The sequence below is a fragment of the Corapipo altera genome, unplaced genomic scaffold, assembly GCF_003945725.1.
Source record: "Corapipo altera isolate COAL_440 unplaced genomic scaffold, ASM394572v1 52b, whole genome shotgun sequence".
Lineage (NCBI taxonomy): Eukaryota > Metazoa > Chordata > Aves > Passeriformes > Pipridae > Corapipo > Corapipo altera.
In genome coordinates this window covers 752,608-767,887 of record NW_020884922.1, presented here as the reverse complement: position 1 = coordinate 767,887, position 15,280 = coordinate 752,608, and the positions used below count along the sequence as shown (strand labels likewise).

The window sequence follows — 15,280 nt, the reverse complement described above, 5'->3', positions numbered from 1 at the left end:
AAACCAGCACTGAATAACAGAATCTTATCTTTCAAGGCATTACCAGCCACAAGTACCAGCCTGACCATTCAGTTGCCAGTATAAGAACCTTATAGATGAAAAAGTAGGATACGATCAGCCTCTGTGAGCATTTTTAACATGTAAATTCAGTATCTCTCTAAAAGAAAAAAGGCAAACCTAGGAGTAAAACCAGGCAAGTGCAAATAACTACATGGCTAAGAAAGAGAAACAAAAAACAGACTTCTTGGGATGTGAAGATGTTTGCCAAGATTAAATTGCAGGTTATCTTGGAAGGTTCAGTAACACCTGCTCAACACCAAAAATGTCTTTTTAATTTTAGTTTCCTTTTTGGGAAGCTTGTAATAGGACTGGAAAGGATACAAAATAAGTTGTAGGCTTAAACTTTGCTGTAAATATTCTCCTATCAAAGCACTAAACCTTACACATATCATGGTACAAACAAATATTATTAATGGTTTTAGTTGTTTTGCATTTTAGGCATGTCTTTACCTCAATATAACATGAATACCTCAGACAAAATTTACAGTAGCAATTTTGCAAACCAAGTATGATTTATTTGAAACGTGTCTTAAATTATCCAGTTTTACTTGCATTTTGAAGAGCTATATAATTTTTCTAAACAAAACAACTTTTATATATTGTTTCATTTCAAACAGAAAGCTCACTATCACAAAAATTTACAATTCATAAAAAATTATGAGCATCATGTTATCTTTTATTTCCTAAACTAAATTTATTTTCTCATAAAGGAATATGAATGCTTTCGAAGTGGTCTAGGAATAAGTTTACTGGTTTTTATGGAAAGAAGTCACAGAAGAAGGTTATCATCTGGCCTTTAAATAAAAATCCTGAGAAAGCCCCACATCAGTATGTACAAAAAGAGAGACTTATAAATCATTTTCTTTGTAGGCAAGTTAATTTTGGGGGGCTCAAAAGACCAGAATTTTGCTGAGCCCAGCTAATGGTCATTCTTGTTCCTCAAGTAACATATCGTACATTATCAACTAAAAGGCAACACACAGTTCAACAACAGGTAAATGACAAAGACTTTCCAAGGTGAGCATGAGAGGGGGAATGGAAGGAAAGGACACAGAGATACCACTGGCCATACATAGCAAGGAGCTGGAACTTCCCAAGCTCAGCACAAGATACTCCTCCTTTTCCTGCTGTCTTGTTTTTTGCCCAAGTGAACAGCTGAGCTTGGCAAGATAGGGCATGGCAAGAAAAGAAGAAATCACATGTCAACTCAACACCCCACAGAAAACTTCTTTCCTATCAACCACAGTGGAGGATCGTGTGGTTCAGCAGTGTTAAACAAAAGAGTATAGATATAATGGAGAGTTCAGGAATCAATTCTAATTCTACAAGCCAGTTCATAAATACAAACTGCATCATTCACAACCATGCCATACAACAAAATCCCCCAGAAAAAACAGCATCTTGTTTTGCAGAACTGTTACAGCAGGAAGAAAACCACAAGGGGTGTAATACAGTTTGGTGTTAAAAAGCAAGTGATATGTAATTCCAAAAGGAAGAATTACCTTCTGGAGGAGTTGCAACACTGTTCCCAAGTCCCAAAATAGCAATGCTCTGATTCCTTGGTTCCAGCATCATTGCAAACTCTTCTCCTCTTTCCCAGTGCGGTACTTTCACAGGCTCCAGATGCACATTTTCCAGCCCATCTTTCTGCAGGGCACTGAACATATATTTGATGGCTGCATCTAGGTTTTTTGAGCCACTGAGTCTAGGTCCTATGGTATCAGCAAAAACTGCTAATCTTTCATAGGATCTGTTCTGAGCCTTTCCATGAACAGCAAGATCAATAATAGCCTTAGCAATATCAGTATAGCCAGCTATCTCATTTTTAACATCTTCAAATGATTTCGGGTAACTGCCATCTCTTCTTAAAGGTTTCCCAGCATATTGTGATAATAAATTCATGAGAAATACCAGGAATAAGTACTTCATTTTTTTCCCTTTTTTCTTTTTCACAGATGGCCTGTTGGAGAGGCAAACAGAAAAAAACATTAAAAAAATTATACAGGTATCAGCAATACTTTTTGTTATTTGGATTGGCAGACAGAAATGAAAATAAATCAGTTTATCATGAAAATGCTTTGATCAGAACTAGCAGGAAAGTAAACTCAACTTGAAGACAGAATTATTGAAAGCAAATGAAAAAGATAATCGGACCACTGGACACAGTCTTTGTTGTGGTATTTAGAAATATCCTTGGAATGCTGCATCTCTTTAAATTATCACATTCTTCACTGAATCAAAACCCAGGGCTGCTCCCATCCAGAAGGAGCTTTGTATCTCCTTTCTATTTGGAGCAGGAGTTGCCAGAAGTGTCAAATCATATGTCTTTCTTTACACAAAACATCCAGACAAAAACTTTTCCTAAACCATTCATGAATAAATGTGCTTCTTAATCTTCACCTTCATCATCAGGAAAGCACTTTCTACTGCACTAAAAAGATGTAAGAGTGACTTAGATCTAATGCCCCCAGTGTCCTGGTTTCAGCTGGAATAGAGTTTGTTTTCTTCTCAGTAGTTGGTGCAGTGCTGTGTTTTGGATTTAATATGAGAATAACGTTGATAACACACTAATGTTTTGGATGTTGCTAAGTAGTGCTTACCCTAAGTCAAAGACTTTCCAGTGCCTCATGCTCTGCCAGTGAGGATCTGCACAAGAAGATGGGAGGGAGCACAGCCAGAACAGCTGACCCAAACTGGCCAAAGGGATATTCCATACCGTGTTCAGTACACAAACTGGGGGAATTGACTGGAACGGAGTGATCACTGCCAGGGATGGGCTGGGCATCATTCAGAAGGTGGTGAGCAATTGCACTGTGCATCACTTGTTTTTCTTGGGGGTTATTTATTATTATTATCATTATCATAATTATTATTGTAATACTTTACTTCTCTTCACCTATTAAATTGTTCTTATCTGAACCCATGAGTTTTTGTACTTCTTTCTCCTCCTTGTATGACTGAGGGGCGGGAGGGGGAGTGAGTGTGTATCAGCACGGTATGTAGTTACCATCTGGGGTTAAACTAAGCCAGAATACTAAAAAAACTTTCTTTGGATCCTGCTCTCTCTTTCAAGGCTTTATCCCACAGGACTTATATCAAGCAGATCTTTGAACAGGTCAAAGTCTTCTCTCCTGAAGTCCAGTGCTGTGATCTTGCTTTTTGGCCTGATCTTAGGATCCTGAACTCCATCATCTCACAGACACTGCAGTCAAGGCTGCCTTTGACCTTCCTCCCACAACCAGCCCTTCTTTGCTTGTCTGAAGTCCATCAGAGCACCTCTCCTTGCTGGCTTCTCTATACCCTGTGTCAGGCACCTCCTGGATTGCTTATAACCTGCTGTGATGAGCCTCCAGCAGATCTTGGGATGGTAAAGTACAGCATAAGCATCAGGACCTGTGAATGAGAAGCTACTTCTAGCTGTCAAGGCCTCATCTACTTGTTTTTGCTGATCAGGTGGCCTGTAGCATACAGCTACTACAAAGTTACCCATACTGGTATGTTCTTTAATCCTTATCCATAAGCTCTTGGTTCATCATCCCTACCCAGGCAGAACTCCAAGCACTACAGCTATCCTCTCACATGGAAGGCAACTCCATCTCCTTTTCTTCCAAGTCTGTCCTTCCTAAAGGCCATATATCCATCCATTGCAGTATCTCAATCATGTGAGCTATCCCTCCACATCTCCATGATCCCACCAAGATCACAGCCCTGCAACTGCACACGGATCTTTAACTTCTTGTATGTATTCCCCATGTTGTGCATATTAGTGTACAGGCACTTAGAAGCAAAGACTCATCAACGGAAACAGAAGAGGCAACCCACAACATTTATGAGAGCTTCTGATCATCTCCCAAAAAGGGGGGATGACCCACCAGGCATGCATCCATAAGATACCATATGAAACACTGTCTGTGCAATGCAGAAATAAGGCACAGAACGAGTGACAGTATGAAACCACATTTCTAGGATCCATAACCTACCCAAATTCAGAAACAAACAAACAAACAAAAACGCCCCAACACCCACAAAACACAAACACACGAGCATTTTGGAGTCACCATCCTAGCTCATATGATAACCAGCACAAATTTCCAGCCTTCCATAGGCCTTTATGGGTCTTTTCACAAATAGCAATTTAACAATAGCTTTAGGAGTATAAGAACATTAAGTTACTCTCCTTAACTATTCAAATGTCCTCTAAAATTCAGATCAAGGAAGTAACAAGTTCTTCACAGTGTAGTGAAGAACCATCTCTGAAACCATCTCTGATTTCATCTGTGAATGACAAATCTATCACAGAGATTTCATCTCTCTCTGTGAGACAGACAGGGCAAAGGTCTTACACAGCCAGGAGCAGAAGACTTGGGTTATCTCAGGACACTGCCTGAGAACTGCAAAATTCCATTTATAATCTCACTTACTGTTTATTTTTGGTTATACTACACAGAGAGTATCAGTGTATTTTTATTGCTATGCTCTGCACATTCTCCATGCTCTTTCCCTTTGGACCAGTTAATTACAAGCTCATAGACATCCTCTGCTAGAGACATCAGTAATTTTCTCAGGATGACCGTGCTCATTTTCACATGATGATTTTTGCCAAGTTCATCATGCACAAAGAAGCAAGCAAGATAATCTGATTTCTGCCATAAGAAACTCTTGCTGAACGGAGTAAGACAAAAACTTTGTAGAGTTAGTTTCAAAAACCTAAGGTTTGGTATTTTGTTTGTTTAAGGACTTGCAAAATCTACCAGACAAAGCTGACACACTTAGTTGTTACACAGAAAACACAGGGGCATTGTTTAATTAGCACTGACCACCTCAAAGAGCTCCCAGTTGCCAACTTTACGCATTTTTTCAGTGAAGAAATGAAACTGCAGTTATCACATTTCCCTTAACTAAGAAATGCTTTCTTTGCTTTTTCTGGCCTCATTCAAAACCAGCAGCATCCTCACTCCAAAGGCTGCCCCAGAGGAGTTGCATTTAAGCAGTGTACTTCTTCCAGGAACTTCCCACTGAACACTGAGAACAGACATGTTTCCACAGCTTTTGTGGATGTAACATACTTTTGCCTCACACAGCATTTTACTACCTGCCAATGCATTGTAACTTAATTCAAACCCTGGGCAAGGACACAAAAATGGGAACGTAATTTATTGTGCTTTCCTTGAATAGTCCAGCATAATCTGTTCAGAAGCAGCTATCAGAAATAATTCCCTGATAGGTAAAACAACATCATACTTGGACTGAAATACAGGAATCACTCTACTGCTATCTCAGGGAAAGATTGCACACCTGCTGTCCCACTGTCTGCAACTTTATCACCCCCAGTGAACCATCTAGGAAAGGAGATTACTTATTTTTGCATATCTAACTAGTTAAGACTCAAAAAATGAACATCACAGTGCCAGCCAAACCAATAAAAAATAATAGGACAGTCAAAATTGATCAATGTATTTAATTGTTCATGAAGCAGATAGGGGTCATCCAGGCATGGCAGTACATGGATCCATACTCAGAGGGAAGAGAATGGTCTGAATGTAGTCCACAGAAGAGAGAGATTTCATCCTACAAAATCCTAGCAGAACATTTCAAAGGGATCTGGAGCAAGGAAGACACATCCTTGGTGGAGGAAGACCAAGTTAAAAAAACTACATATATAAATCCATGGGGTCTCATGGTTTGCATCCACAAATACTGAGAACTGGCTGATGTCATTGTGAGGCCACTCTCCATTATATTTATGTATATTATATATGTCACTCCTATCTTCAAGAAGTAAGATGTAGGGAACTACAGACCAGTTAGCCTCACATCAGGCTCTGGCAAAGGAACAGGAGAAAAGTCCTGGAGATTATTTCCAAACATATGAAGGACAAGAACATGACAAGAATAGTTAGCATGGATTTACAAAGGGGAAATTGTGCCTAATCAACACGATACCCTTATAGGACAAAATTGCTGGCTTGGCAGAAGAGGGAAGAGCAGTGGGTATTGTTTCCCTTGACATTAGGAAGACAGTTGAAAGTCTCCCTAAAGGTTTCAGGGAAGCTGATAAAGTATAGGCTGGAAGATATACTACATATATATATATGCATATAACATAAATATATACGTATATAACATATACTTAGTGAAGTGGGTTGAAAATCAGCTGAACAACTGAGCTCAGAGGATTCTGATTACTTGTGTGACATCTAGTTGGCAAATAGTAGCCAGTGGTGTCCCCTAAAAGTCCATACTCGGTCCAGTACTCGTATATATCTCCATTAATGATCTGGATGCTTGGACAGACTGTGACCTCAATAGACTGGCAGATGACAGGAAGGTAAGGAGAAGTGCCTGTGTACACAATGGTTGTGCTGCCACTCAGAGTGCATGAGAAAACAGGCAGGGGGGAACCTTAGGAAGTTCAACAAGTCCTGCATCTGAGGAGGACTAACCACCATGCCCTAAGACAGGCTGGGGATATCCAGCTGGAAAGGAGCTTGGTAGAGAATGAGTCAGCAAAGCAATTTCATGTTGGCAACGACCAACAGCCTTCTGGGCTGCGCATTAGAAGTGTTGCCAGCACATGGACGTTATCTTCCCCCTCTACTCAGTGTTTGTGAGACAACACCTGGAGTACTTGTTCATTTCTGGGCTTCCAAGTACAAGAGAAACATGGACATACTGGAGAGAGTACAACAAAGGGCTGCAAAAGATTATTAAGGGACTGGAATGTCTATCCTATGAGAAGAGGCTGAGAAAACTGTGACTGTTCAGCTTGGAGAAGAAAAGACTCAGGGAGGTTTTCATCAGTGGGTATAAATACCTGATGGGAGGGAACAAAGAAGGCAGAACCAGGCTCTTTCCAGTGGTACCCACCAACAGAACAAGAGGCAATGGACAAAAACTGGAACATATGAAATTCCATCTGCACACAAGAATGTACTTTTTTTTTTTCCACTATGAGGGTAGTTAAACACTGGAAGAGGTTGCCCAGAGAGGATGTGCAGTGTCCACAGGGGAGATATTCCAAACCTGCCTAGGCATGGGCCTGCACAACCTGCTGCAGCTGACCCTGCTTAAACAGGTAGTTAGGAGTAGAGCTTAAAACATCTCTTACAAATTAAATCTGAGATTCAGAATATGAAAGCAGGTCATAAATACAAGCTGAAAGGATTTTAAGAAACAAGGGAGAAAAGTTGCAGGTATGCAGAAGAAAAAGAGAAATTAAAGACAGGAAATTAGTCTTTTCCAGCTCAAATGAGTATGAAAGAGAACGAAATGTACTATACTACATATATGTACTATATATGTACTATACTACAATACTATGCTGGTAGTGCAGAGAATGTCATAAGATACATTTAAGAGTAGCTACTTTAAGGATGCTCCTACCTATTGTCTGGTCCATTTGTCTGTTGCTAACTGCTGTCTTTGATGTTAAAGGGCAAGATCATTGGGCTCTTCATCTTTTAATGATGCCCTTATAGAAAAGAGGTTTAGCACACCCAATCTGTAACTAGGCTAACTGGTGCTACGACCACTAAACTCATTACAGTATAAATTACTTAAATGTTACAGATGGAAAAGAATGAGAGAGAGAGAGAGGACAAAGAATTTCTCAGATGAGAACACTGTCTACAGCAATCAGATAAGAGAAAGAGGAGCAAAGGGCACAAAAACAGGATTAACAAAGTTAGAGCACTGCTGCTTCTCCAGTGCGGCAAAGTTTTCCCAAAATCCCAGTTGCAAATACAGATAAAAGGATACAGAGAGTTCACAGGAGTCATGGTTATGGGAAATGGAGGAAAGAAAACAATAAATTGAGGGTATTAACCACTTAATTGCTAGAGATCTGCTATATCTGCAGAGTATCTATCAGTTTCCTAACCACACACCATTTGATTTTCCTCCAAGGAATGTAGAAAATCATGAAATCACACAGTGGTTTTGATGACATGAGAATAGACTGAAAAGCCCTAGGGTAACAAACTCACATGCTGCAGAGTGATGTCTGATACATTTAATAGGATTGGAAAAAAGTTTGTTGTGACAGCTGTGGAGTAGGATGGCTGGAAGGCTAGGTGAACTTGCAAAATGAGGAGGAGATTTCTGCCTAAAAATAAAGTCAGAGAGTTCTTCCATCACTTATAAAAATGAGGAGGACAGGGGGACAAGCTTTATGATCTTGAAGAGTGAAGCAGAAAAGCAGACATTCTTCAAAGACTGCTTTTCCAGAATTGTCAAGATTCCTTATCCGGGAGAACAGTTAATCAGTTGGAAAATCCTGGGTTTGGGAACACACACAGTCAAAGCTAGCATTTACATTACAAACTCCTTAAAATTAGCCTTTTGACATCTAAAACTAAGAAAAGGAATAGTACAACACGATATGGATAAAAGACTTTGAATAATCTTATTACTTGGACCAAAAAATCTAAAACACCAAAGGAAATACCTGAGCTGTTTTACCTTTACCAACTTACCAAGAATTATCTTGATTTGCTACAACCGAAGATACATACTGAAATCCTTGGAAAGATAAGTGTAACTTAGGACCAGATAGGCTCAAGTAATGATATTGACTTATGTGGACAGAATAGGAAGTAAAAAGTTCTAAAAAGTCTAAGGATTAGGACTGAGAAAGTTCAAACATGCCAAGAGACACTGCAGTCTTAGCTCCCCATTTGGCAGAAGTTGATACCCTATGTATAGTCAGCATGGGGGAAGTACTGTAGCTTAACATAGGAAGGAGGCAGCAAAAGGAGCCATTCTTCCCTCTCTCTTCACCTCCAAGCCTCAGAATAATAACAGGCTACCCTGATATAATCTTACTCAGTAGCTGCTGCTAAAACAGATGGCAATGATCCTGAAGAATCCCAGCATAATCCATGTGCAAGGTACTGTACCAGCAAAGCTACAGAAATGATCAGTCAGCTACTTGCCTAAGAAGCAGTGACAGACAAGACAAAAATTAAGTTAATAATAACAAAAAATCCCACAACCACTGAACAGTGCCTTGGCCATGTAGCAGCTGACATTATTCTTCTTAATAAGCATGCAAAATACAAACAGTTCTCAAAAGGGAGAACATTATCTTTTCAGAGGCAAAAGATAGGAATTCAGCTGGATTTTCAGATGAGAAAAACTGAATAGAACAGAAATACTGAATGAATGGAAGGCAGTTAGGAATCAATGACACTGAAACATAGTGTTGTTCATATTACAATAAATGGCAAAGTACATAGCTAAAGCCAGCCGATAGTGTTGAAAGACAGCTGAGGGGAGGGTGGGAAAGATTTGAACAATTAAATTAAAACATATGAGAATAGGGCTGCAATTATACTACCTGGTATTTTTATGCTCAACTTCCTGCAAGTCCACAACTATTGCCCTAGTGCAAAAAGCAAGACAGGTTGCCTTCAGATATAGAAAAACTGGCTTATGAAAAAAAATTAATATATTCACACACATCCATTCAGAGACAAAATGTTAGTGGCCTCTTTCTAATTTAGGAAACCTTTCTTGATTATAAAGCCTCTTGGAACAGACACATATCTTCTATCTATTCACAAAATTCATAAATGAGACACAAACTCTTCAGAAGAGCGTATTTTTCTTTCAGTCTTTCCTAAAAGCACTCTCTTTTTATTGGAGCAACATAACCACAGAAATCTTCTCGTACAACCTCTTCTGTACTTTCTGTATATTGTTATCTGAGGAGATGGATCAGGCTATGGAAAAGAATAAAGTACACGAAAGAGAGAAACAAGAGGCCTCAAATTAACGGGCACCAAAGGCAAGAATTGCCAGCAAGGCCCAATATTTCTATAACCCAAAATTCTAAACTAAGTTTCTTTTTGAAAACAGGTTTAACAGGACATCTTATATCCTGTATTGAGTTAAATTATTCCCACAGTTCTGATGCTAAATATTTTCTTTCTGAGTTTTTATTGAAAGACTAGTAGACTGCATCCAGCCAAACGATGAAATGTACCTTTATACCAGGAGAAAGCCTAAAACAGAATGTAAGAGCCATAACCAAACAACCAAGCCATATCTGTGGATAGCAAAAGCTCAAAAGCCGTAAAATTGATTGATGGGCACTGTAACAGGAGCAAACCAAGTTTTGTTGACAACAGGCAGTGCAGGGCTGTTACTGTCACAGGTTGATCTGCCACCCCTCTGAAAGCCAAAAGGAATCAAGTTGCCATGCATCTGGCACTTGCAGGTACATCTCTGTGCTCCTCCAAGCAGCGTTGTGGCAGAAGGCTGTTCAGCCCTACAGAACTCATGTATGCTCTATGGTGCTCCGTATTTTAGCTAGCAGATACAAACACTTTGAGTGTCTCTTTCCAACAATTAAATCTCAGTTTTAAAGGTGACCATACAGTACAAGGGGTCAGGATATTTGCCAAAATGAAATCACCAAAATAAGCAACCTTAACTGTTAATTACATAATACAGTGCAACAGGCCAAGTTTCCTGATGAAGTGACCTGTCCGTCCTTAACAAAAATTATACCAGATGATATTTGCACCTACCTACATTACTACAGAATTAGAAACTCCTAAGTTATATTCTTAGGATTTTCATACATGACAAGAATAATATGCTTCTATGACCACACACCTACAAAGCACTTTTTGCTTTGTATATGGAACAAAATTTTACATTTTAAGTAACAAGTTCAGAGAAAAGTTATGCACATTATTAAACACTTCTAAGAAAAAGATCAAAAAAAGACAATACCAATATTTTCAAAAGTATCCAACCATTTTAGCTATTTTACTCCATACACCTACAATATCAATGTACAATACCAATAGCAACAATTCCAAATTAAGTCAATAATTCCTCAGCAATGCTGAATATAAGATATGTAAGAATACTAGTAAATAAAATTTCCAGATTAAAATAACTTTTTTAAACTTCTTTGCAATTTTTTTTCACACAGTCTTTCTCTACAGTTGCAAGAACAGGTATGTTCCTCATACTGTTACAGTAACAACATTCAAGTGCAAAGCTGAGAAATCTGGTGAACATATTGCTAGACTTGTTGCAAACTGATATCTTAGCGTTTTCCCTCCTTACTGTAGGATACACCCACTGAATCTTCCCTCTCCAGAGAAACAAAGGATGAATTTGTAAATACAACTATATGAAAAAGGCACAGCATCAAGAATGTCTCATTACAACTGACAGAAAAATGATCTTTATGATGCACACATTTCTTTACTTATATTAAGGGTGGGGAAGGATATTAATTTCAATGAGATATGAAGTATGTAATTTATGATTTCATCATGTTCACTAGAGCATAATACTGTACTCAAATATCATACTGTATTCCAACATATCAACATTAGAAACAAGTTACTACAGTTCAGTGACAATGTACAATGGGGGCCACCATCCCACTGAAGATTGCACTGAAATGTAGGAAAAAAAAAAGGAAGCTTAAAAAGTCTAAAGAACCAAATCAAACAACAGGCTGCAAGGAAGATAAATAGACTTGACTTAAAAGAGCTTGAGAGAAAACTGGTTTTCAGCCAATTTTGAGAAATACATTAGCAAAACTAGACCTCTTTCAGATGTGGAGGAAAGTTCCAACACGACCCTTTCATCAGAGCTACTCCCCAGAGCAGCATACATTTGATCATGGAGCACTACAGTTACCGTGCATAAGGCAGTTCTGACTCTGTATTTGGACTCTTTTCCCAGGCAACTATCAGCAAGACAAGAGGGCATGGTCTCAAGTCATGCCAGGGGAGGTTTAGGTTAGATATTAGAAAGAATTTCTTTACAGAGAGGGTGGTCAGACATTGGAATGGTCTACCCAGGGAAGCAGTGGATTCCTGGTCCCTGGAGATTTTCAAAAAGAGACTGGATGTGGCACTCAGTGCCATGGCCTAGTAACCGCAGTGGTAGTGGATCAAGGGTTGGACTTGATGATCACAGAGGTCCCTTCCAATCCAGCTGATTCTATGATTCTATGTTTCTATGATTCTGCTATTGCAGGTGACAGTCACAAACTCCTCCTGGGTTTGCTGGACAAGTTATGCCTGGTACAAAATAAAAAGTGAAGCTATTTAGACACTCTTTAAATTGCTATTCAGACATAGTGTTATCAAACTGGGCAGGGATCCCAGAGTATTAAGACACCCTTGGCTTTTATCCTACCTCCTAAGTAGACTTCTGTAAGCACAGTTTTGTGAACATGGCCTTAAAATGTTTCTAGTCACAAGACCAATCACTGAGGACACAAAAGCTTGCAGAAACAACCCACTTAGGGCACTCGACTTTGATTTATCTATAAATGTTGATTTTCAAAGCCTCATATTTGCACTGTCATAACTGCATAAAATTCAGAGGGCTTTATCCACAGCATGAGTAAAGAGACTATTTAACATTTGGTGCTCTGGTATTACTAATATGAGGAAAAAAATGGAGCCTCTGCATCTTTCAGTAAATCCAGGTGTTACAAGTGTCAGTCCCTTCATGAACTAAATGCAATTCCAAGTTAATATGAAACTGGTATTGGAGGATTGCTTACACTTGGTTTCAACCTTATCACATAATATATCAGCTTGCAAGCAGAGGCAATTGATGAGGTAGAGGTCACATGGAGTTACTACTGCTTCTTCATTCAGAAGCAGCCAAATAGTTATCTATGACTTCTTGATGAAGTGCTGATCCTTTCAGGATAACAGTCTCACCACATGTGCCTTCCGTGATTCCCATATTAGGGTCACTCCTCAGAAAGCTCTTCTTTGACACTATTTGGAAGCCAGGTTAGGACATAAATAGTGCTTTGGGCAATGAATTATCTATCAGTCCTGATCCCTGATGACAACTTCCCAGGCATCCATTGGAACAGATCTGCTGGCAACAAAAATCCTACACTCCTTAAATCCACATTTACCAACAAGCCTGCACTTGTCTGTAGGGACAGTCAATGTAAGACAGCATGTTTCATTTTGATAATTTTGGGAGGCTGCATTAGACAGGTGCCTACTCTTAATTATTATTTATCCAGTGTGCATCTGGGGTTTTTTTATACAGAGTTCACATACTGATAAGATCCCAATAGTTATTTTTATATAACATTCTTCAAAGGAACTTTCCCATGCTCCCATTCCAGTCTGCAGCTGCTCAACCAGGCTGTGTGTTGCAGATTTTCAGAAAAGAGCCAACATAGAATCATAGAATAGTTTGGGTTGGAAGGCATCATTAAAGGTCACTTAGTCCAACCCCCCTGCAACAAGCAGGGTTCAGCTTGAACTACATCAGATTGCTCAGAGCCCAATCCAACCTGACCTTGAATGATTCCAGGGATGGGGCATCTACCACCTCCCTGGGCAACCTGTCCTAGAGCTTCATTACCCTCAGTGTAAAAACTGTCTCCTTTATATCTAGTCTAATTCTAGTTTTAATTTAAAGCCATTACCTCTTGTCCTGTCACATCAAGCCCTGCTAAAAAGTCTCTCTCCATATTTCTTATAATCCCCTCTTAGGTACTGAAAGGACACCATAAGGTGTCCCTGGAGCCTTATCTTCTGCAGACTGAACAGCCCCAACTCTCTCCTCTGAATACATTTGTTTCTAATACAGATGCACTGAGAACAAAAGCAACAGAGAAGTCCGTATCTTCGAGCACTACAACAACGAGGAAAAGCCAAAGCAGATCCATAGTAGCATGTGAAAGCTGAGGAAAAAAATCAGAAAATTTGACTACTACTCCCCCAAAACGTAACTGCTCTTACTTTCGTAAACCCCTGAAAACTGTAAATGCATGATTTTGGGACTGTCAAGAGTGTGGTGTATAACACAATGACAAGCTAGCTGAGAGGGATGCACCAGAATCACAAGAAAATTGCACTGGTTTGAGCACAAAACAAAACAACTGAAACCAAGCATATAAACATTAGATATGCTTTACAGACAAATATATCATGTGGTTTTTAACTGCTGGGTTCACCCTCGACTTAAAGCCAGAGTCAGCAAAACAGGATTCACATTGTATGGGTTTTTTTATACTTCTACATTAAAAAAAACCTTGTCATATAATCCGGATAGAAGAAACATAGGATACATCACTACTGATTATGAGAGCTCCTTAAATAAAGCTTAAAACATGCATTGACTTCTTTCAGCCTAAAAGCTTAAACCATAGAGCAATTTTCAGAAATTTGTTTCATAAACATCATCACACGGGAGAGTATGATGTGGGGGAAAAAATCATTTGTAGCCATGACAAAACTCCCATACTAGAGAAAGCACAGAGTCTTGTTCACTTATGACACAAAATAACTCACACTGTTGTGTCAGAAGTATTATCTTTACTCTAAACCAATATTCTGAGCCAAAAACTCAGACCTACTTTGAACAGTGAGGGGACTGCTAACAGAAACACCACTCAGCACCTTCTTCTCTAGAGAAAAAAAAACTTGCAAATGAGTTTTCAGCTCACCTGCTTCCAGTTGTAAACATAGAAAGATAATAGTACTATTCTACCCAACTCTTTTTTCACTGACACATAAAATTCGCAGCCCAAATCAAAATTTGTAAGTGTAGCTAAAGACACTGCTGTCACCTGTTGTGAGCACAGCAAGCTTTTAAGGGCTGTTTTGACACTCAGTATAAGCTGTTCTCTCCAAGTTTCTTCCAATTTGACCACTTTCTCCTCTTTCACCACCAGATCCACTGGAACAGTCCAAAATTTGACAACTACCAAAGAGCCCTGTATGATCCATCCATATTGGATACACTGCATTTGGCTATGCCAGGTCTTTTTAACCACTGTACTGTACACCAGAGCACTGCAAACCAAGATGTATCTGCTGACTTGGGTGGCATCAGTTGCTGGAAACAAGCACATCTGTCCTCATTCAGTTACTCTCTGAAGGGAAGCCAGAAATACTCCTGCTCACTACCGCTCTTTCTTCAAGTTTTCTCTTCAATTATAAGACCTAAGTCCAAAATGAAGCATGAACCACAGACCTTAGCTGCTGTAGCAACTTGCATTAACATTGGTGTAGGTGTATTTTACCAGCCTATGGACTGAGTGAGACACAGAAGATTCAGATCAGTTGTGATATAAGTCCATCTAAATCCCAGCTATAGTGGTTCTGCCCTCCAAACTGCCATTCACTTGCACCAGAACCTCGTCCATGTGATCAGTAGCAAGTTGGTTCTGAGAATCAATCCAGCGAAAAACATTTATACTTTG

General features: G+C 39.3%; 1 protein-coding gene across 2 annotated transcripts in view; it reads right to left on the bottom strand.

The window, feature by feature from the left end:
* The window catches only part of CPQ (carboxypeptidase Q), a 152,431-nt gene that overhangs the window by 129,022 nt on the left and 8,129 nt on the right, over nt 1-15,280 (bottom strand). For both annotated transcript variants that reach the window (XM_027656947.1, XM_027656948.1), the window contains exon 2: nt 1,563-2,020. In XM_027656947.1, the coding sequence (XP_027512748.1) occupies nt 1,563-1,989 (427 nt within the window). In that variant the 5' untranslated portion in view covers nt 1,990-2,020. The remainder of the gene's footprint in view (nt 1-1,562; nt 2,021-15,280) is intronic.